General features: G+C 49.3%; 1 protein-coding gene across 1 annotated transcript in view; it reads left to right on the top strand.

Moving 5' to 3' along the window:
- Positions 1–23524, top strand: part of Cry2 (cryptochrome circadian regulator 2) — a 28525-nt gene extending 5001 nt beyond the window's left edge. The window contains exons 2-12 of the mRNA XM_032903745.1: positions 1948–2056; positions 4409–4551; positions 6029–6213; positions 6829–6917; positions 12941–13081; positions 15219–15530; positions 15741–15892; positions 16013–16215; positions 16470–16562; positions 17378–17525; positions 22284–23524. Coding sequence (XP_032759636.1) covers positions 1948–2056; positions 4409–4551; positions 6029–6213; positions 6829–6917; positions 12941–13081; positions 15219–15530; positions 15741–15892; positions 16013–16215; positions 16470–16562; positions 17378–17523 — 1573 coding nt within the window. The 3' untranslated portion in view covers positions 17524–17525; positions 22284–23524. The remainder of the gene's footprint in view (positions 1–1947; positions 2057–4408; positions 4552–6028; positions 6214–6828; positions 6918–12940; positions 13082–15218; positions 15531–15740; positions 15893–16012; positions 16216–16469; positions 16563–17377; positions 17526–22283) is intronic.
- The last annotated feature ends 341 nt before the right edge of the window (positions 23525–23865 follow it).

The following is a 23865-nucleotide window of genomic DNA, read 5'->3' as shown; positions in this document are numbered from 1 at the left end:
TAATCTTTGATGCTAGTTTCTTCATCTGTAAAATGGGGACATCCAGGGACAGAGTTGTCTGATAAATAATATATGCAAAGCAAGTGGGATAGAACCTTGCTCAGAGAGTGCTTGGTAAATGTAGCTGTTGCTGTTGTGAATTGCACCGTTGTTTTATTCTAGCTATAGACTTTTCCTTCTGCTTCCTGCCAGAGAAGACAAGGGTATTCATCTTTGCTATAGAGATGCTGCTGAAAGCTCTCCTTTTAGTAAATGAGTTCTAAAAATAAAGTTGTATAGAAAACAGTTTGCAACATACTCTAGAATCTATATTTCCTGTGCATTCAGCCTTGGTAACTGCAGATCGAAGTTCTCAGGTATGTTGAGTTGTGTATGGCTGGACACATTGGGATCTTCTGATGGGAAGGACCTCTGCCCTGAGGTGTGGAATTGTGCCTGGCGGAGCCTCCTGTTTCAGGTGGCTGAGGCTATCTGCCCCCTCAGTCTTTATTTTTATTTTGTATGTGTGTTAGGGGCGGCCAGCAAAGTGCCCCCGCCCAAGACCAATTTAAACAGGCTTGCAATTCAAATGTAAACAGGTTTAGCCTTCAAAGGGTGTCAGGTTTTCTAAATTGGAAATTTCACTGCAGGGGAACTTGAGGAGCCACAAAGCAACCTTTAGGCTGTCAGTCTCCTGTCTCAACCCCTTGGGTAAGCCTATGTGTTCTTTAACTCAGTGATGCTCTGGGCTGGGCTCCTGCTGGAATGTGGGTCTGCAGCTTTGGACATGGGATTATGTCATTTCATGTACGTCAGAGGCTGTAGGCAGGGCCTAGTTCTGGTTGGCACCCTCAAGGCTTCTGTAAGCCTCCAGTAGTCAGGGATCTACAGCAGGTTCTGCAGAGGGACCATGACATGAGAAACTCAGCCTGTTCAGGCTGGGGTCCTGAGGAGGAAGATAGGCATATGGAAGAACTGTCTGGACGAGGCTTGTGTTCCAGGCTCAGGAGACTCTCAGCCCTTGACTAAAGTGTTTAGAAATGGATCACTAGAAAAACAAAAACAAAAACAAAAACATGGCTTTTAGAGTCTGGTCTGCCTGGGCCACTATGCCAGCTCAGTCACCTAATAGCTATCTGCTTTGCTAAATTCCCTAACCTCTCTTGTCAGATTTTTTTGTCTGCAAAAAGGGGATAGTTCCGTTTCCTTCAAAATGTGTTGAGGGAGTCAAATTATGAAAGTACTTACGAATTAGAATAAATCCATAGTCAAACTGATGACCATGGTTGCCTTGGGAAGGCAAGAGAGGATATTTCACTCTGTACCCATTTGTCACTGGGATTTTGAACTACATCAATAGCTATACAAGTAACACTGTGCTTGCTGCCCAAGGGACTGTGGGACACAGAGAGGCATGGAAAGTGAACCTTCAGAGATGGCTCAGCCTGTGGTTGTGGCTTTAATATTTAACAGACATATAAAACAGCACCAAGATCAGCTCACAGTGAGGATGCGAGTTCTGTGCCTATGCTCTGTGTCTGAGGTTTTCCTTGCATTATCTGATTTGATTTCTTAGCAATTTCATGAGGTAACTAACATCTTAGCAAGTCTATAGGCTCTACTGTTAATTCCATGGCATAGATGAGAAAGCAATTAAAGAGGTTAAGTTACTGCCTCATATCACACAGCTAGCTAATAAGCAGGAGGCTAACCCCATCACTCCTCGGCTGAGCTCAGGCTAGGCCTCCAGCTCTGTGCACACCATACCAACTTGTTTGGCATGAATAGTGGCTTTGTTAAGGAAGAATTTGTGTGTGTGTGTGTGTGTGTGTGTGTGTGTGTGTGTGTGTGAGAGAGAGAGAGAGAGAGAGAGAGAGAGAGAGAGAGAGAGAGAGAGATTGAGATTGCTTACCACCTCTACCCTAGCCCCTACCCATGTTAATAACAAGGTCTTTGTGGAATCCGCAGGTTCCTACTGCAGTCTCTAGAAGATCTGGACACAAGCTTAAGAAAGCTGAATTCCCGTCTGTTTGTAGTCCGGGGTCAGCCAGCTGATGTGTTCCCAAGGCTTTTCAAGGTGAGCATGAAGGGCTGAGAGGGAGCTTCTGTTGCTTGGCTTCTTCCCATGGAGTGAAATGCTATTCTGGCTGGCAAAATGGAAATACTGGTGCCTGTCTAGCCACTAAAATGGCTGCTAGGGAGGTCAGAAGCAGAGACTGCTGGTGAATTTGCCAGCAGGGTGGAAACTGTTAAGGGAAAACTGTAAAATCAGTGTTGTGTTGGAAAGATCCCAACTCAGCCCAGACACGAAGGGTGGTGAGTCCTTCCACCCTGCTGCCGCTGGCTTCCTTATGCTTCTGTGGTTCCAGCCAGTATGTTTATTAGAGCTTGTTCCTGCCAAGACTTTGAGGGTGGGGTTTCCTGTCTAACAAGGGGTGCTGCCCACCTCAACTTGCTCTGCTTATTAGGGAAAAAGTCAGTCAGGCATTTGAGGGAGCCATCCCTGTTTCCCTGCAGTAAGCAATTAATAAAATCTTTTTTCTGGCGCCATACTGGACGCAAGCCCATTTTCTCCTGCCTCTTTAAAATGCATGTTTTAAGGCCCAGGCAGAGGCAAAAGTTCTCATGCATAGAACATTCTAGACCATTCTCCTTCATCCTCAGTAGCACTCCAAGTTCTATATGAAAAATCTAATGTCAAAGAAAATAGCTTCATATTGTGTCTTCCCACCCCAACCCCCATTATTCTGTACACACCTATGAACACTAGTTATTAGCATTCTCCAAGAGCTGACTGGGTCATAGTCCAACTGCTACCATATGTTAACACCCACCCCTAGTAGCCCCGAGTGGTGGGTTGGTTCTGCCATCCCAGGTTTATAGGTAAAGAAGCTAGCATGCACCCCTGGCCAGGAAGTTGTCTTGGGCTCTCTGACATAGAGCTTTGTGTTTGCCTGGCAAACCCTGTACATGCATTTGTTAGGCTGTGGCTATGGCTCAGTGGTAGAGCACTTGCCTGATGTGTATGAGGCCCTGATCCCGTCCCCAGCACAATAAAACCAAGACAATGGTAATAGAAAATATTTTGTCGGGGTTAGGGATTTAGCTCAGTGGTAGAAAAAAAAAGAAAATATTTTGTCTTTTCTATCCCTCCACATTGCTCCTCTCTCCCAGGAGCTCAGAGGCTAAATGGTCTATAGCTCAGAAATAAAGATCCATTCGTTGTTCATTGAATCACTCATTATGTATTTACTGAGCTTCTACCAGCTGTCAGGCCCCATGCTGACTGATAAGGCCTAGTGATACCTAGTGATACCTGTACAATCCAGCATGATTTCTACTCTGAGTTCACACAATGATGGGCAAAACAGGCAGTAATGGGCAGCTTCACTGCCTGTGACAAGCACCGTGGTAGAAATAGGACAAGGCACAGGAGAATCATCCTGAAGGACTGAGCACTGTCAGTTAATGAGAATCTTCTTGTTCACAGGGTTCTATGAGTATGTAGTGATGTCATCTCTGTAAACCACTTAGCATCGTAAGGGCTAAGTAAATATTTAGTATATTCAGACTTAGATGAGCTGGATATTCACCCTGGTAAGGACTCATTCCCCTGGGCAGGCCTGAGTTAGGATAGTGACCAGTGGCTCAAAGCTTTAAGGGACTATGACCAGAGGCTGGTTAGATTGTTTCCTTCTTGCTAGTTCCATGCTATAGGGCTTTCTATGGCTTGTCTAGATAGCTTTCACCAGGTCCACTTTCTCCTAGTGTTGCTAGGAGACTGGGTTATTCCTACCCGAAGTGACTAAAAGCTCAGAAAAAAAAAAATTCCCTTTTCACAACCTGCAGCCCCTCCAGTTTGTTTTCTCTGGACTCAGAATAGCTCCTCCTTCTCCAGCTCTGACAGCCATTAGCTCGGTTTGCTTCTGGCCTAGGGAGTGTTGCTGTGGAAACCATTAAGACACTTTACATAGCACAAGTCTGCCAGGAAAACTAGGCCACAAGTTTGTAGAGTCTGAGGAGGCCTGGGAAAAGCTGCAGAGCAGGCGGGAGTGTGTGTGTCAGACTGCCCCCCCACCCCCTGTACCCCATTTTGACTGTGAGTCAGTGCTTCTCTGTGGGCTCGGGGCTCCCCTGGAACATTGTATTTATAGCCTCATTCTCCTACCTCAAGGCCACAGTGAATGCACAGGGCCTTTCTTTTGACTCCACCACAGCAGGGTCCATGGCCTCACCCTCCTGGCTGCCAGCTCCACACTTCCTGAGCCTTGGGCTCTTTGCTTTCCAATTTAAACTATTGTCCAAGGCCCTTTCTTTGTTCTGTAGCTATTCTAACCTAGCTCAAGATTAGCCCTGCTCACTCTCAGAGAGAAGCTGAGTGCCGGGGTCTCTCTTCTTGAGCCAAGCATAACAGATTATCTCCACACAGGAATGGGGGGTGACCCGCTTGACCTTTGAATATGACTCCGAACCCTTTGGGAAAGAACGGGATGCAGCCATTATGAAGATGGCCAAGGAGGCGGGTGTGGAGGTGGTGACTGAGAACTCTCACACCCTTTATGACTTAGACAGGTAAGACATGGGGGCTCTCGGTAAGGTTGCCCTTGCTGAGGATTGGTGAATTGGGATCCTCCTAAGTGACTTGGACCAGTTCAGCAAGAGGGCTAACTGGCTCATGAGGTTTGGTATTTTCTAAAAACTGGACAATCATGGGCCAGAGTTGGGGGCTAAAAAAAATCACCAAGAGGTTACCTAGTTTAGATAACAAAGAGGCTTGCATAGGCCCAAGTTGTGGAAGCAGGGAGGATCTGTATCTACACAAGTCTTCATAGACCTGTCATTGGCTCATTGAGCTCCCCACCCCCATTGTGCTCCCAAACTACAGAATCATAACCTTGGCAGACCCCATCTGTCACTCCTCCCAGCAGGCCTCTGTTCTCTCAGACCTAGTTTCTACTCCTAGAATGATTCCCGGGTCTGCTCTGCCTATCTGGGTTTCCGGGCCATGCATTCTGATACTGTTTGAGGGCTCTAGAGACCCCTGCAGGGTGCTGGCAACTACAGCAGAGCCTCCTTCCCCAATGGCAAGCCTCTGTGCTTCTATTTTCCCTTCCCTACTGGAGATGTCACCCTTCTGTAGCTGCTGCTGCTCCCTGCCCTCCTCCCCAACCAAGGGCTGGCTGCCAGGAGGCTGGGTCACACAGCCATGCACGTGAGCCAAGTCCTCAAGAGGAGAGGCTTGGTGTGGAGCCCTTCCCCTGCCACGTGCCAGAAGAGAGAAGGGACTGCAGAGGCAGCAGCCAGCTCCTATCTGGGCTAATGGGGGCAGCACAGGGAGAGCAAACCGGGAGGGAAATGAACTCACCCGGACAGGCAGGCCTTGCATAAGCTCCTTCTCGGCCAGCAAGAGCCCAGGAATCTGGCTACAAACCATTCATTTATCCTTGCGGGAGCCGTGAGCCCTCCTCTTCGGCCCCCATGCCCTCCCTTCTCGTTTGTGAACAGTACTTGGCACACTGCAGCACTTTTATGCTGTTGCTGTTTACCATAACCCCAGATCCTGACTTAGGGAGCACTAGCCCTCTCTGCTCTGGTGAACAGGGCTAACAGGACAGTGGTCCTCCAAGAAAGGAGTATGTTACATCCCTCAGAGGCTTGAAATGGGGTAGAGAGAAGCCCTGTGTGGTCAAATAGGTGCCCAGAGGCCCATGGGGGATTTTTTTGTCTGATTAGAGAGATACGGTCAGTCTCTGTCTCTAGGCGGCTCTACGTGGACACCAGGGAACCTGGAATTGAGTCCCAGCTCTGACCCTGCCTTGCTCCATAACCTGAGGCTCCTGTTCCAGCTCTCTGGGCTTCATTTTCCCTCTCGGTAAAATGGAGATGCAGCCTCCCCTGCGCCCCCCTTTCTACTCAGGGGTGGGACAGTGAGGTGATGAGGAGAAGCGACCCTCAGAGCTTCTTGAGACTTGGGCTCTTTTTTGGGTGCTCAGGGACCCCAAAATAAAGGGCCTCAGGAATGACTTCAGATGTGCTTTGGGCTCCCCAGAATCATCGAACTGAATGGGCAGAAACCACCCCTTACCTACAAGCGCTTTCAGGCTCTCATCAGCCGTATGGAGCTGCCCAAGAAGCCAGTGGGGGCTGTGAGCAGCCAGCATATGGAGAACTGCAGAGCTGAGATCCAGGAGAACCATGATGACACCTATGGCGTGCCTTCCTTAGAGGAACTGGGTGAGTATGTCCTGCAGCACACCACACAGGCAGCTGCTTCCTGTGGGGAATGTGGCCTTCCTGTTTCCTTGTCAAAAGTTAGAAAATACTGGCCTAGTGGCACATGCCTGTAATCTCTGAACTGGGAGACAGAGTCAGGAGAAACAGGCCAGCCTGGACTACATGAGACCTTGTCTTAAAAGGGAAAAGAAAAACCAGAAAAGATTGCTGTTATCCACCCACCCACCCCCATGACCTGTGAACTGCCTGTGCCCTGCCAGGCTGCTGTTTCTAGCTGGAGCCTCTTTGTGTAGTTCCCTCTCTCCAACAGTAGAGGCACTGTCCCGTGCTGGTCAGTGGGCTTTTTCACTAGGATAACTAATCCTGTCTTTGGGTATCCAGTCCACCTTCCTGCCTCCCTCCTCTTGCTCAGACCATCTTCTGGTCTGAATAAAGCTAGCCTTCTTCACTTTTAGGGTTTTCTCAGTCCTCATAGAACCAAGTCCAAGGTCTGGGGTTCCATTTAAAGAACAGATCAGTCTGAATAGTGGAAATTATGATTTTTATAATTGTGTTTACTGAGCTGTTTCTGAGGTGACCTGACCTACAATGCTACAGCCTACTGTTCCTTTGTAGGATTCCCCACAGAAGGACTTGGCCCAGCTGTTTGGCAAGGAGGAGAGACAGAAGCTCTGGCCCGCCTGGATAAGCACTTGGAACGAAAGGTATGGCCCTGTTTCTGAACTGTAGGTGCCCAGCAGGGGATGTAGGTCAGATTCATGTCCCTTAGAGTCTCTTATCTCTGAGTGGTTGAAAACTAAAAACTTCCTAATGGCAAGACTAACAGCAGCTCCCAGTTAGGAGTCTATCCCTGTGCTGGCTGCTGGCTTCAGTGCCTGATTGTATTACCTCCCTTCATCTGTCCAGCAGGCAGGTATTAGGCTCCCCATCTGACAGATCACAAACCTAGCTAGGCTTAGAGAGGTTGAGTAACCTGCCTGAGGTCACACCATTGGTTAGCAGTGTAGGGAGGCACAGTTCCACGTGATCACACAGTTAGCACCAGATTAACTTTTTTCTGTGGATAGCTTTTGCTTACTAAACAGTCATCCAACCAGACTTGATGATGCCTGTAATCCCAGCATTGAAGAGGGCTAAGGCAGAAGGATTGCTTTAAGTTCCAGGCCAGAGTGGGCTATAGAGTGAAACTGTCTCAAAGGAAGCAATACCACTGTTGAGTTGGTAAAACCCATTGGGTCAGTTATTGGGGTCAGATGGCCCCTCCTGTCTTTTTTTTTTTTTTTTTTTTTTTTTTTTGTTTCCTCCATGACTTTATTTTCCATTTGCTTTGACCCAGAGAGCAAATGGCCGACCTTCTGTGCAGTGGGAGTCAGCAAGAGGGAGAAAGAGGCTAAGGCCCAGAGGCACTATTCCACAATGTCTGTGGTCCTGACCCCTCATGACCAGAGAATCAGAGCAGATTCCACAGACTTGAGGACTCCTGCTTCCAAACTCCCTGACCCTGTAGTCTCTCTGTAGTCTGTCCCTTAAAAGCACAGCTTTTTCTGTCCCCACTCAAGTGACAAGGTATTTTGCCTGCAGCTAGGTAATAGTAATAGATCAAGGGCCCAAGGTAGCCTGCTAAGGAAAATGCTTTCCCAGCCTCAGGAGGGGCCAGCCAGCATTTGAGGCTATGGTGACAGCCTCAACCTCCCTCAGCTCAGCAGACTTAATATTCCCATCCAGATGGTTCTCTCAGGTGAGGCTAAAACAAGTTCCTCCAATAAAAGATAAGGTCGAGAGTCAGTAGCTGTGAGAGACCAGCTTCCTGTGACCACATCAAAAGCTATGAGGGACAGCTTCATGTGTCCACCAAGGGCTCTGCACAAGGCTTGATGGTAGACTGTTCTGCAGCCATGCTCAAAACCATCATTGCATCCTAGCACCAGATGAAAGGAAAAAAAAAAAAAAACGCTGTCACCACCCAATGATTTGTAGGCTGGAGAGAGATGTTTGGTCAGAAGTAGGGATGGAGTGACAAAGGCAGTGATAGGAGGGGCAGGACTCATGAGGAGATAGAGCTACACCAGTTCTCAGTGATACCTTAACAGTATTTGTAGGGGACTGCCCCTCAAATCACCAAACCAGGAACCCATTTTCCACACACCCCTGGATGCCACCCCATCCTCCACTCACTGGGGGTTGAACGAGAGGTTTTGGATGGAAGAAATGAACCTTCTTTGGTTCTTCAAACCTGAAGGGAGCAGCAGTTTATATCATCAGAATGTTGTAGGAGCTAGAAAGACTGATGGTCAGGACAGACATGGAGAAGCACTTTCTGTTTAGTTACAGGTAGCCTAAGGGTTAGGAAAGCAGCAGGTCAGGGTTGCAGGAGCAGAGAGCATCAGGATTAATTATCAATCAAGTGTTGTACTTCAGTTGCCCTTTGAAAGGGAGAGGTTTTCAAACCAATGTAACCAGAAGTCTAAAGGCTTTGGGGCATAGCAAGATCCCAGTGCCCCAAAAGTGTTGCAGTAGGTACCCTCATGCCCTGACTTCGCTCTACTCTGCAAGTCCACTCTCAAGGGACTCTGCTTCCCTTAGCAGTGGTGAAGTAGTCGGCATAGCCTATCTGTCTTCTGTCTGTATAGCTAACCAGAGCAAGGGGCATGCCTCTTTTTCAAAAGCGTCAGTAAAAGTCCAAAGAAATGTTTTCATTGGCTTGGCTTGAGTCCTATGCCCTTCCCTGGCTGGGTCACTGTGGCCAGGGATGGACTGTTTTCCATGACCACATTGGCATCTGAGCCCACTTCTAGAGTCAGAATGTAGGCATGGATCTTCCTTGCCCACTAGAACTGAGAGTAGAGAAGGTGCTCCATTAAAACACTTGGTGCTCTTACCAAAAAGGGAGGCAGATTATATTATATGCCCTTTACCTCTGGGATCCTGTACTGATATCCCACCCCACCCCACCCCACCCCACCACCCCATCCCTGCAAGACAAGATTTCTCTGTTTATTCCTACCTGTCCTGGAACTCACTCTGTAGACCAGGCTGGCTTTGAACTCATAGAGATCCTCCTGCCTCTGTCTCCAGAGTGCTGGGATTAAAGGCATCTGCCACCACTGCTAGGCATGTATTGACATTCTGAGTCTTCAAATAAGATTTACTTATTTTAATTCTATATGTCTGTTTGCCAACATCTATATATGTAACACATGTGTGCCTGGAGCCTACAGAATCCAGAAGAGAGATTCTGGGTGGGATGAAAGAATAGTTAAGTGACTGTTTAATGCTGAGCCATCTCTCCAGCTCCAGTATTCTGATTATTAAATGAAAAAAAAAAAAAAAGGATAGTAGAATTGGAGCGACCATGATTTGCAGACTCAAGGATGACACAGGTGTAATGACTGTGGCCACCTCAGAGACAGTCAAGTCTCATATGTCCCTTACTGTAGAATTCATAAAGGATCACACCCAGGTTCAGGCCAGTCTCTGGTACCAGCCAACTTACAGGTAATGCTTAAGACAGGGGTGTGTCAAACTGGACATGAGTATGCAGGCACCACACAAGTGCAGTCCCTGTGTCCTTCCACAGAAAAATCAAAAGGAAAAGGAAGAGGTGCCAGAGGGTGTGTGTGTGTGTGTGTGTGTGTGTGTGTGTGTGTGTGTGTGTGTGTGTGTATAAATATATATTATATGCTTAGAAGAAACTTTGCTAAGACTCAGCTGTAGAGCTGAGGGTGCACATTTGGGTAGTAGAGGGGACAAGCAGGTATGTAGAAATCCAAGAATAGTTGTGGAAAAATAAAGTTGCTCCAAACACACTTTGCAAAAGCAGAAAAATGTAAACATCTCAAAAATGGAGGAAGTAATAACTATAAAAGCTGAGGTTGTTGTCACCGGAGGGGAGGGAGGAGATTGAGCACAGACCGGGTGACTAGCAAGGTCCTGTTTCCAGAATTTGAAGAATCTATGAAGCTACACATTTGTGTGAGTCTCTGTCTGCGTTTCATTTAAGATTAAAAAAAAAAAAAAAAAAAAAGGGGCCTGGAGAGACGGCTTAGGGGTAGAAGTATTTGTTTATTTCACAAGCAGGACTGAGTTCAGATCCTGGCGCCCACAGACACAGTTGTGTGGTTTAATGTAGATGGAAAATTAGCTTTTGCCAAAAAAGGAAAAAGAACACCAGTTGTGATCTCACACACCTGCAACTTGTTACAGGGAAGGTTGCTCGGGCGGTCTAACCACCAACCTACCCCTCCCCCAAAAACCACACAAATGAGCTCCAAGTTCTGGGTGTTTGGCTCAAGGAAATGAGTGAGAAAACAGTAGAGGAGGACACCCAGTGTCTCCCCTGGACTCCACACCTGCACACATGTGAAAAAGAAGAAAATGTTTTATAAAGGTGGAAACCGCAGGAGTAGGAGTCAGGGGAGCAAGGAGATGTGCTGGCAGAAGTACCCAGTGTCTGTTGAGTGACACTTAAGCAGCCGAGAGAAAGTACAGGGGAGAGAAGCAGAGAGAACCACATCTGCCAAGGCTCGAAACGGCTATTGGTTTGAGGAACTGTGGTCCGAAAGGTGAGAGAGGTGTCCTGCTTCTGAGTTGTATGTCCTTCTTAGTCCTCTGAGCAGCCTAAGCACCCCATTCCCTGTGCAGACAGTGCACTGAAGAGGCTGTCTTCACAGTCCAGTCTAGATTTTATCTTAGCAGTCGTGGAAGGACAGGACATCAGAGAATGTTTTGTGGAACATTGAGGACATGGTGAAGGGGAAGGGTGATGGCAGTGAGGTGGATAGAGTTGCCTTCTCTGGGAAGAGTCAGCACAGGAGTCATCTTACGGAACTGAGCAAGTTCCACGTGCAGGGGAACCAGCTGGGCTGCAGCTGTGCACTAGAAGAGTGCCTGCAGAAAGATGGCCGAGGGGCAGGGACAGAGCCCGGGGCTGGAACCCTGGAGGGGTGGAGAAGAGATGGAACTTACAGAGAACCTAGGGCAGACAGCCTCAACCTTGTTGTGACCCTTTAATCCCATGCTGTGCTGACCCCCAACTGTGAAATTATTTTGTTTCTCTATAACTGTAACTTTGCTACTGTTATGAATCATAATGTAAATATCTGATATGTGAGCCCTGTGAAGGTTGTCCCACAGGTTGTGAGAGCCATTGACTTAGAGCGACTAGCAGCTGGCCAGGTGGAGCACATGAGTGGTCCAGAGAGATCTGTGGATTGGAGACAGACCTGGGGAGTGAGCAGCTGTGATGCTAGGGAGAGCACCCAGCATCCAAGGACAGCAGTGCCTGGGGTCAGTGCAGTGCAAGCAAGGCTTAGGCAGATGGCTGGAAAGTGGAGGAGGTGAGAGGATGGGGTAGACAGGTTGGCTGTGGAGGAGAGGACCTAGTGTGAGAGTCCCACTGGCTATCACAAGCCCTTCATCTTGTTGGTCATTTGTTTGTTTTGTAGTGTAGAAGAAATGAGATCATTATTTCATATTCCTGGCATGGAACTTGTTAGAGGAGAGTGTCAGGCCCCAAAGAAACCTGGGACAACTTACTCAATACCCGTGGCTCCTCCCAGCACTTTTCACTCTGCCCCCACCCTAAACCTGCCAGCTCCAGGGCTGAGCTTCCCTGCCCTCAGCTATAGTCAATATAGTCTAGCCATTTCGGCTGTGTTCTCTCTTGGCCTCTTGGTCTTCAGCTCCTTTCTTGGTCCACTTGTCCTCTCCTCTTCTCTTGCTCTCCCCCTGCCCTCCCTTCTCCTCCCATGGCCCTGTTCAGCCTGGACTCTTCTAGATGCCTCTGGGTGAACTTTCTCTCATATCCACAATAAAATCCTTCTCTACCATACTTTGGCTCGGCTGTGTCCTCACGTTCATTCAGAGAGGAAGAAGGGGAGGGGAAAGCTTCTCAATGATATTGAGTGCCTGAATATTGAGGACTTATCCCCAACCGCTGAGGAAGGGTAAGGTTTTTCATAGACTGCTCTTGCCTGCTTGCCACAGGAAGGACAACTGAAGTCAGATAGGGAGGTGGGCAGGAAGGAAAGGCGTCAAGGACAGAAATGGTAGCATGGAGCCTGGAGCCTAAAGTGAGACCCCCACCAGGGCCCTGACCCCAAGGGAGTCACAGGAGTATTTTGAACCTAGTTACCCTATTTGTAGATGTTAGCATAGTTGATATTCAGAGTATTGTTATAGTCTAGTGAGCATCCTCCTCGGAGTGATGTCTCTGAGAAGCAGAACAATGTGCCAGAACTGTGGAAGAGGAAAACAAGACCAATAATGAAAGACAAGAGGCCCCAGAAGTGAGCACCTCTGTTGGTCTTTGGAAATGGATTGAGAGTTCGCTGTGTTCCTGGCTGTTTAGCAGTGATGCGGAGACCCTGTTGCAGTGGCAGCCTCGGGCTTCTGGTGCCTGAGCTGGGAATACTGTTATATGTCTTCCCACCTAGGTTAGTACAGAGTTTGTTCTGTGTTCTCAGTGTTCTTTCCTACTTCAGTTACTCTCCAGAGACAGGGAATGCTCTTATTTAATAGCTAAGTAGCTGGGGAACTAAATAAGTCAGTCATAGTCATCGAAGTCAAGACAAGAACATGGCCATTTCTCCTTCCTAGAGTCAGGCAGGAGAGGAGAATGCACACGGTGCTCCCAGCCTGGCTTTAGGGCCTTTCTTTGGGTTTTGTTTTTTGACCATAGATGAAGGTCAACACCTAGGCCTGACCTTGTGTTACCTCTCTTCTGCAGGCCTGGGTTGCCAACTATGAGAGACCTCGGATGAATGCCAATTCCTTGCTGGCCAGCCCCACAGGCCTCAGCCCCTACCTGCGCTTTGGCTGCCTCTCCTGCCGCCTCTTCTACTACCGCCTGTGGGACTTGTACAGAAAGGTGAGGTGCAGGGAACATGCACTGTGCCAGTCATCCCAGAAAAGGCCCCTTCTCTTTGGCTTTGGGACTGGGTTGTGAGAGTTCTGGAAACACTTAGCTCAGAGAAGCCAAAGATGGTTGGTTTCCTAGAGGTGACAGCTGGGCACAACTGAGTCACCAATGTGAATGAACCCAGCTTCTCCTGTGTTCTGGAGACAAAAAGCTGGCCTTGGGGGCTTTAGAGCTGGTGTCCTCACTAACAGCTGATAAGGAAAGGCTTGGGACCTGGGTGGGAAGTGAGTGTTGAGGCAAGAGGCAGTCATAGCAAAGGCACAGCTGCCCTCACTGGAGCTGGGACTGGAATTTAAAGGGAAGTCCAGAGCTGGCCTGGAAAGGCTGCATACAGGACCGGGCCATGCAGCCCACAGGCTCTGTCAGAGCATTCCACAGAGATGCTCCTTAGGTCATATGGTGCCTTGGTTTTTAGTGTTGCTTTCCCCAACCCAGCTAGTATCAGCTTCATGGAATAGGGTAGCTTGGTAGGTTTGGTGGCTAGGTCATCAGGGGAGGGGGAGATCATTGTACAGTGTCCAACCTAATCCACTCATGTCTTGGACTGTTGTTTATACATTATTTAACCAAAATCTAGACTTAGTACTTTGTAATATTTTTAATACTGTATATTCTGATCACAGCTCTCCATTCCCCAATTCCTTCTAGATTCTCCCTACTTTCCACCCAGTCAAGCCCACAGCCTTTCTTTCTCTGTCTCACTAGAATACAGACATCTACAAAAAAAGAGGAAGAAAAAATTCCTGAACTGGACAGAACTAATGAACAGGAGGAAAAAGCCCAAGAAACACATATAAGCACATACATTCACACACATGGAAGTCCCATAAAGCACAGAACCAAGACTATAATATATATGCAAAAGACCTGCATGCTGCAAGATTTAAATGAAGGAAGGAAGGAAGGGTGGAAGGGTGGAAGGGTGAAAGGAAGGGTGAGCCCAGCCAAAGTATTATGAGACCCCCCCACCACCCAAGAAAAAAATCCTCCAAAAGCACATTGAGTTTCCTTGTGTTCACCACCTAAGTCAGTGTGTATACCTGAGAAGACTCCATTGGAGAAAATGAATTTCCCTTTGTGAGCAGTTATCAATTGGAAGTAGCTTCTGGGTTAGGGATGGGGTGTGTGTCCACTTCCTCTGATCTGGGATCTCTTCTGACGTAGACCTGTGCAGGCCCTGTGCGTGCAGCCAGTCTGCGTGAGCTCGCTGAACTTCAGTCCTGCTGTCTAGCAGGCCTGGTTTCTACGCTGTCTTCCATCCCCTCTGACTCTTACAATCTTTTCATCTCCTCTTACAAAGAGCTCCCTGAGCCGAGGGGAGAGATTTGATGGAGACATTCCTATTTAGGACTGAGAATTCTGAAGTGTCTCACTCTCTGACTTTGTCCAGTTGTGGGTCCCTGTATTTGTTCCCATCTACTGCAAAAGGAAACTTCTAATGATGGCAGAGCAAGACACTCTATGACTATCCGAATGTCACTGGGAGTCATTTTATTGCTACATTCCTTTAACAGAATGGTAGTGTTTGGTTTTCCTATAGGTTCGTGGCCCCTGGGCAGTGTCAGGGATGGCCTCATCTCATGGAGTGGGTCTTGAATTCACATTGTACCAGTGTGTTACAGGCAGTCCACCATTGTAGACCAGAGGGTTTGCAACTGGTAGCGTGCAGAGCACTGTGAGCTCTCATTAGTAGGCGAAGGTGCTAACTAGACACCACTCGCCCTCTCTAGGTTCAGTGAGTTGTTTAGCTGTTCAGATTTCATGTTTTTAGTTGCTGACGATGTGTAACATCCCATCAGGTTTCTAGAAGGTAGAGCCACAGGATTCAGAATAGTCTTGAAGAATTTGGTTCCCGTGACAGTTCCATGGCACCACTCATTCCCCCAACCCACCTCTTAAGCCATTCCTGTTGCCCAGGGCAGGGCTTCATGTTGCACACTGTGAATCTTTGAAGTCTTGTCCCTCTATGCACCTCAGGGATTTGGAGCCACGGCTCTTGGGAGACACTCCAGGTTGCTCTGTGCAGGAGACACAGTGCTAAGAGCCAGGCAGGCACTCATCTCTGTGTACTGTGCCCTCCTCTTAGGTGAAGAGGAACAGCACACCCCCCCTCTCCTTATTTGGACAACTCCTATGGCGAGAATTCTTCTATACAGCGGCCACCAACAACCCCAGGTTTGACCGAATGGAGGGGAACCCCATCTGCATCCAGATCCCCTGGGACCGCAACCCCGAAGCCCTGGCCAAGTGGGCCGAGGGCAAGACAGGCTTCCCTTGGATTGACGCCATCATGACCCAACTGAGGCAGGAGGGCTGGATCCACCACCTGGCCCGGCACGCTGTGGCCTGCTTCCTCACCCGCGGGGACCTCTGGGTCAGCTGGGAGAGCGGGGTCCGGGTGAGTGCAAACTGGCCTGAACCCTGTGACCAGGCCTAGCCAAGGGCAGCTCCTTGTAGGCTGGGGCTGGGGTGGGATTCCTGGGTCCAGGAGATCCCTCTGCATCCTCTGGGCCCTCGACAGAAGGGCTTTGGCGCCCTGAGGGTATTACAGATTTGGAAAGAACCAGAGACGTCGGGTTTCCAAGGAGGCTGGTTTTCCCCCATCTAGGTATTTGATGAGTTGCTCCTGGATGCAGATTTCAGCGTGAATGCAGGCAGCTGGATGTGGCTGTCCTGCAGTGCTTTCTTCCAACAGTTCTTCCACTGCTACTGCCCTGTGGGCTTTGGCCGACGCACGGACCCCAGTGGGGACTACATCCGGTAAGGATGCACACCAGACTCTGACTCTGGACCACTGTGGCCTCCTCCTGGACTGGGGTACCCTAGACCCTTTAAAGAAGAGTCACAGTGTGCTGACACATTACCTGGTGTGCGTTTCAGGCGATACCTGCCCAAACTGAAAGGCTTCCCCTCTCGATACATCTATGAGCCCTGGAATGCTCCCGAGTCGGTTCAGAAGGCCGCTAAGTGCATCATTGGCGTGGACTACCCACGGCCCATCGTCAACCACGCGGAGACTAGTCGGCTCAACATTGAGCGGATGAAGCAGATCTACCAACAGCTGTCACGATACCGGGGACTCTGTAAGGACCCCTCCCCCACTGGCATGTCACTCACCAGGGAGGGCTTGACCTGAAAGCTTGTGCAGGTGTTTGCTGCCCCCAGGCCGTGGTAGACACTGCAGGCTGGGCCAGGTTGGGCTGCTGAAGCAACTGTGGGATGTTGGAAAAGATGGAGACTGTGTCCTGGTCCTGCGCTCCTGGCTCCTTTGTCTCCCATGACTTGCAGCCCTCTTAATCTTGTGTGCGTTCTGACTATCCTTTACTTAATCCCCCAGGTCTGTTGGCATCTGTCCCTTCCTGTGTAGAAGACCTCAGTCACCCTGTGGCAGAGCCTGGTTCTAGCCAGGCTGGGAGCATCAGCAACACAGGTGACCAGTCTGTGGCCTGTGCCACCACCACATTAGTCATTCAGGGCTGAGGCCACAGAGAACACTTCCCTGGGGAAGTTGATATCCCACCTAGGCACAGTCAGACAATCAAATAAGAACATCCACCTAAGGATTTTAGAGGGAAGTAGCACTGAGTACTTAATGTGGGACTGGGGACAGGGCTTCTTTAGGATCAGCCCGAGGGCACCTCTTTAAGCACTGTTTAGCATCATCTTGATAAGAACCATGAAAGGAAGTAGCAAGAAGGCCCCAAAAGCAGGCTTGAACAGAGCCCACTCTAGGAGCAGAAGGATCAGAATCAGGGATGAGGGGAGCAGGGCAGCTTTGGCACAGGCTGCCCTGCCTTCCTGCACTGAAGGTAGTCAGCAGGGCGAGGCAAAACCCCACTGCCTGCCACAGAAACAGTAAACAATGGGGAGACGGAGGAAGGTGGCTCAGGGCGTGGGCAGGAGAAGCGGCAGGAAAGAACAAGGGTGCTGGTCAGTTTGGGATGCTCCACAACATAAAAGTTGCCAAAACCCTGGGGTTTTCCCAGGACTGCAAAGGGAAGCCTTACCCTCAGAGCGAGGACTGCTCTGTGCCACATCAGTCTCTGGCCCGGAGCCAGGGATCTGCACAGCAGAAGTTGGCCCACTGCCAGCAGGCTGGGCCAGGCCTCCTCATGCAGCCAAGTGAGGTCACCGCTGAAAAGGAGGTCGGGGCAGGGCTCCCTTCCCCAAGAGCAGTCACTGCACAGCACGAGACCATTGCGGTGTGTAACCATGACTTGTTTCTGTGTGGGTCACTCTCCACAGGCCCCAGACCGCTGTCCAGTGGCCCAGCCTCCCCCAAACGCAAGCTGGAAGCAGCTGAGGAACCTCCAGGTGAAGAACTGAGCAAGCGGGCTAGAGTGACAGTGACTGAGATGCCTGCCCAGGAGCCACCAAGCAAGGACTCCTGAGAGTGAGTCCGCGCAGAGGGGGCAGGCTGTGGTTTAAAAAGCTGTCGCTTGCCAGATGGAGGTTCAGACAGCAAACCAGATCAGAGTCTTATGGGGGTCCTATCTTAGCTCAAAATCTCACCATTCTGGCTTCCATACCCTCTAAAGCAGTAGTTCTCAACCTCGTAATGCTGCAGCCCTCAAATGCAGCTCCTCACATCGTGGTGACCCGGACCATAGAGTTAATCTCATTGCTACTTCAGAACTGTAAGGTTGCCCCTTGTGACTCATCATGTAAGCATCTGAGAGTCTAATATGCAGTGCCCAAAGGGGTCACAGCCCACAGGCTGAGAACCACTCCTCTAAACCTTTATTGGGGGTGGGGGTTGTTTATTTGTTTAAGACAGAGCATCACTGGGTAGTTGAGGATAATTTTGGACCTGTAGCAATCCTCCTGCCTCATCCTCCTGAGTGCTGGAATTTCAGATGTGAGCCACCATGTCTAGTTTACCCTCTAAAACTTAAAAGGAGAAAAAAAATGTTTTTAAGGACAAAGGGTTTATTTTGGAAGAAATAAATTTAGAAGTTGAAACCCTTTGATTTATGGCAAGGGTGAAGCGGGAGAGGGGGTAGTTTTGTTCTTTTTGTTTCCTTGACCTTTCTGGCTCCTAACATGAGCAAAACATGAGGTCCTGATGTGAGGCTATGAAGCAGTGGTGGGAGGCTGTGTTCTGTAGGCAGGCCACAGGAGGGCGACACTGAGCTTCAGATGGCAGGAAAGGGCTCAGCCCAGCCTTGGGGGGATCAGAGGGCCCAGTTGTCTCTGCCTCTGCTTGCAGGGTCTCTTCTCCTCACTGGAGCTCATCCTTTCTGCATCCGCAGTCATTCACAGAGGAAAGAGGCAGACAGAGAGGGAGAGCATGTCAGTGTCAGCCTCCGCCCTGTTCTCCTTCCCGAGGCAGGAAGGTTTCTAGGCCAGCACTGGAGAAGTGTAGGTCGCCATCCTCCCAGTCAGGCTGTTCCCGACACCTGCATCAGTAGATTGGAGGTGCTTTCCACCACGGAACTGCTTGGGTCTTCTCTGGTCCTGGTCACTCAGGGCCTCCCTCAGCGGGGCTTCTGCAGTGTCTTGGTTTATGTGCTTATCCAGGTGGCAGGCACTCAGTGCTTTGTCCTCTAGACATTGCCAGCAGGAAGACAAGGTTGTGCTGCCTTGTCCCTGGAAGAGCCACCACCATAGATGCCATGTTCTCTGTGGTGCTAAGCACAGAGTGTGATAGCTAATGAATTTGCTTGGTTAACTTCCTGCCAGGCTGGTGCTGAAGGACAGGGATTCCTGCAGAGCTGCTGGTCTTCCATATGTACTGGTCAAAGAAGCTGGGTTCTGATGTCAGCGAAGAATGGCAGCAGCAGCAGCAGCAGCAGCAGCAGCAGAGTAGATGCCCTTAGCAGCAAGGAGCTCAGTCAGACAGAAGCAGCCCTGCTTTCCCCTCGGATCTCCATATCTGGGCTACTGCTATGAGCACTGCCCTGGGGAGACCCCTACCCTTCAGTTAGTCCTTCTAGAGCATGTCCACACAGACCCACTTGGAGACAAGTCCCTTGCTCCCAAATCCAATCAAGATGACAACTAATATTAACCCTCATGTCTGTGAAATGCTTTGTAGCTCTTGTCACCTGTCCTACTGTTGGGGCACACATACTAGGATGTCAAGGAGAAAGTCAGAACTTTTATCTGCAAAGTCTAACTGAGAGAAGCACACAGGCAGAGGGAGACTCAGAGAGGCCTTGCATGTGCTTCCAACTTTGATCACATGACTGGTGGGTCATAGAGAGGAGGCTGTGGGTCCAGTCAGAGTTGTGTGGATGGGAAGATGTGTCCCCTTCTGCCTATCTCTAGTCATGTGACTTGGACTTGAGGCCAAGGGTCTGAGTAATCCTTCCCCGAGTTCAGTCTCTTAGCTCTGCTCTACAGCACTAAGATCCTGCTGTTTCATGAGCAGTCATTACACTTTAAATCAGTACTCCAGAAAAACATCTCTAGCTTCCATGCTTGCCTTAAACCCACGCCAACCGAATGTTCTACATTTAGTTTCCACAATGTTCACTAAACTGAAAAGAGAAAACAGTGAGCTTCCAAATAGCAATCCTGTCAGCTGCTGCTGTAACCCCCAGGGCTGCTGACACAGGATTCCATCAACATCCGGTTATGCCCTGGCTCCTCTCATTGGTCCAGTGATCTGACCACCGGGCAGCACTTGTGCTTCACCTCCCTGCCTAGCTAGCACTGCACTGCAGTCTTTCAAGAGAAGCCCTCCACGCACAGAGGGCCATGGCCAAGGAGCCCCTTCCCTCACTGGTCCATGATCTGTTAGTGCAGAGGTTTCCCTGCCTACATCATGACTTCCAGAATCCCCATTGTTCCCCTGACACTCGACAGGTGTATTGCTGACAACCTATCTGGTGTGGAGATGGAGCAGCCCAGCCCTCCCAAAGAGCTGCGTTCTGGGCCTGTGGTCCTGGCTGCAGAATATCCAGGGGTATCTCAGCTGAGTCTCGGCTCCTGACTTGAAGCCATAAGAAAGGTGGCTCAGTGCTTTCCATAAATGATAAATGTTGGTGGAGATGTGTTTAAACTGATCTCAGAAACATATAACGTGTACATGTGTTAGAACTGCACATGGTAAGTTAAGCATAGTGATGCCTGCTTGAAATCCCAGCACTAGGGAAACTAAGGAAGGAGGATCAGGAGTTCAAGGTCATCCTTAGTTAAATAGCAAATTCAAGGCCAACCTGGATTATATGAGATCCTGTGTATGAAGAGAAGAGAGACGGGGTAAATATTTTTCTAAAAATCACATATGTCATTATGTACAATTTTATGTGTCAGTTAAAATGAATTTAAAATAGAAAAAGGTATGTCCATCTAAGGAAAAGGTATGATAGACACCGCAGGGCCTTTTTCAAGGGAAGATGACTGAAATGATACTTGGTTTAAAGAACAAGAACCTAGGAACTGCCCTCATGCTTCCACTTCTGCTGTGCGTTCTGTCCAGCATCTAAAATCTAGAGAGTATCACACTCCTGGTGCCGTTGGCTTTAGCTTCAGGGTGAGGCCTTAAAAGGATTGCTTGAGCTCTGAACACCTTTAGTCCTACACCTAAGAGCTAGTTCAGGAGTCTGAGGCTGCCTCCACTGTATAAGAAGATACCTGAAATAGCACCCTATTGTGCTAGGAGCCTAGAGGCTCTCCAAATTTGTCTGGGTTTTGTTTTGTTTTTGAGACAGGGTTTCTCTATGTAGCCCTGGCTGTCCTGGAATTCACTCTATAGATCAGGCTGTCCTTGAGGTCAGAGACTGCCTGCCTCTGTCTCTTGAGTGCTGGGATGAGTGAGGTGTGCCCACCACTGCCCATCCGGCTGACTTTTAAGAGTGTCCCCATTTCTACAGTCTTTCACTTTATTTTATTCAAGTTTCCATCTATGCTACTATTTTGACTTTCTTCCTTTTTACATCTTGTAAAAGTCTTGGTGAGGAGTAATATAAAGAGTCCTTACTGGTTAGAAACAGCAGGGATTGGGGAAATGCTCAGACAGCACTGGGGAGACAGTTTCTCCTCAGGCAGCACTGGCTGCTCTTGCAAAGGTCCCAAGGTTTGATTCTCAGCACCCAGTGGCAGCCCAAAACCATCTGCGACTCCAGTTCCAGGGAATCCTGGCCGGTTTCTGGGAGCACCAGTTACTTAGGTGGTACACAGACATGCATGCAGGTAAAACATATACATAAAATTAATTTTTTCTTAAGCCCACAGGTTTTGAATCCTGAAGGCCTTGGAATTCCTTTCTCATTCTTTGTATGGACACTTGTGTTAGTTCAGTTTCTCATTTATGAAAATGGAGGAATAGCAGGTTGTCTGGGGCCTGTAAGGGCCACCATAGCAAAGCACCACAGAAGCAAATCCTTAGTTCTAGTATCTGGAGTTCAAGGTCATGGTGTCTGTGCTTGTAGAGTCTTTTCCCATTTTCTGTCCAAGTCAAAGTTCTTTATCCATTTTGGATTTGAGGTGAGCCCAGTCATCTCATTTTTACCTAAAGAGAGTCCTACCCTGAGGTGCTGGGAGTCAAGACCTGAGGTACAAAAACAAAGACTTTCGTTATGGACACAAGAGCCTGCCTGTCCTGCAGTCATCCATCAGCCTGTTGCTACCCTTACCCTTTCTTCTGGTATCTGATGAGGCCATTTCTCTGCCCCAGATCTAAGATGTTCTAAATCTTTAAGATGAGTCACCTTATGTCCCCATCCCCCTTTCTGCCCCACCCCATAGCCCTGTACTAGGGTTCTGTGATCCGAGTGTGGAAGTTTGCCTATCTCCTGGTTCTAAACCCAGTCATGCCTCACTCTGTAGAATCACTAGAACCAGGCGAGGTCTCACACAGCTACTTTCCCCCATTCTCCTCCTTCGGAAGCTGTGCTCTTGTCATTGATGAACAAATGTTCTTCAAGGTGTCAAGTGATGGCATGTAGCCCCGTCTTCTGCTGTCCTTATCCCTGGGTTGAAGGTATTCAGGGAGCACGTACCCTGGGTTCAGAGATGCAATATTCAGCCATCCTCATGGTTGCCCAGCAACAACTCTGCCCTGGGGACTGTGGCCCAAACAGTATGTTCATTGGGCTGTCCCACTCCCAGTCTGGGACTCCCCAGGGAAGCAGCCAGAGGAACTGGTGCCTGGCAACTAAGCAGCCTCCTGAGTGCCCCCTTTGCACATGTTTTTCTCTTTCAGCTGGAGAGCCATTGCTCCGTGAGCAAAGCCCAGGTGCCTGAGCTGCCATGGCCACAGAGAAGACACAGAAGACAGTCACCAACAGACAGAGCGAGCGATGTGTGTGTGCAGAGGAAGGTGTGGTGTGCCGTTTGCGTGTGCATGCATCTGTTTACACTCTCATGATCCTGAATGTTGCCTGTGCTGGAGGAGTCCCTAGATCATGCCTTCTTACCAGGGCTCTTTCTTGACTTCCAGACACAAGACTAGAACCCGCAGCAGTAACCGTCAGCCCAAATCTGCCCCCGGGAGCCCCAATAGGGTAGGTGGTAAGACCCTAGCTTGAATTCTGGTCTCTGCCTCCCCAGATTCTTCTTCCTCCCTCCTTTTAACAAGGAGCTAGAGGGCCACATTTTTGACTCTCATCTAAAGCATGGAGTTTCAGAGGCAGTCAGAGTCCTGCTGACTTAGTTCCCACTTTTCTGACACTAGAACCTGAGCAGGCTGGAGTAGATGTGTCCTGTTGATCTTAAACAGCCTGGCCAGTCTTCTTATAAAATCCTGTGCCATTAACAGGCTTCCCTGATGTCTAAGGCTACAGACTAGTGTGTTGTGTGCCCAGTACTGCTTATGTCAGCCTCAGACATAATATCAGTCTTTGTAGAACCTTCTAAAAAAAACCACATGGGGAATAGATTCCCAGTCTTCTGTCCCTTCCCTAGCAGCTAAGGTCCAGTCTCGACCTTCTAGAAGCTGTGGACAGGCTAGGGTCTGAACTGGTGGAAGAAACCCAGGTCCCACGGCTGCAGGGCCCCTGGTTCCTCTGGCTGTACTCCTGACACCACATGCTCCAGCCAGTACTGCTGATACCCAGCCAGGCAAGCTGGACAGCCTGGGCTGGTCAGCACCTGCCCTGCAGTGTCAGCTTCCCAGGACTGAGCTTCCGGAGACTCAGACAGACTGAGGGGTGGAGCACTGCCTCTGGCAGTTGGCGAGAGGTCAGAGACCATGCCTGGCACATCAACATCTTCGCAGAGCAGCAGTGAAGGATTGACATAGAGAAGTCAAGCCTTGCTTTCCAGGGGAGCCAACTCTCCCTCCCACTGTTGGGTCATATGGAGAAAGAAGTTATGAAAGGATCTGGGGGCACCTGAGCAAGTCTTCCTTCTACCCCGTGGCCTGCATTTGAGCCACTGTGTGTGTGTGTGTGTGTGTGTGTGTGTGTGTGTGTGTGTGTGTGTGTGTGTGTGTGTGTGTGTGTGTGTGTGTGTGTGTGTGTGTGTGTGTGTGTGTGTGTTTATGTTTGTTTCTGTTTGGATTTTTGTTCTCACATGTAACATTAAGCTGGCCTCTGGGCCTTTTCCTCTCTACCTCCCCTGTGACCTTTCCTAGCCTCAGAGTTGTTAATGCCCTTGGCCTGGCCTTTTTTTGTGTAAACCATAACCCTGGGGTCAGGCTCCCCCTCTAGCACATCTGACAGGCTTCTTTTTGAGATGGCCTCAGGTTTTCTCAGCAGAGAGCTGCCTTTAGTCCAACTGTTTATGTTCATCATCCTGACTAGAAGCATCCTACGATTGTGTGAAGAAACGGCACCTGTGATGCC

The sequence above is a fragment of the Rattus rattus genome, chromosome 5, assembly GCF_011064425.1.
Source record: "Rattus rattus isolate New Zealand chromosome 5, Rrattus_CSIRO_v1, whole genome shotgun sequence".
Taxonomy (NCBI): domain Eukaryota; kingdom Metazoa; phylum Chordata; class Mammalia; order Rodentia; family Muridae; genus Rattus; species Rattus rattus.
This window is presented reverse-complemented; position numbering and strand designations above follow the sequence as displayed.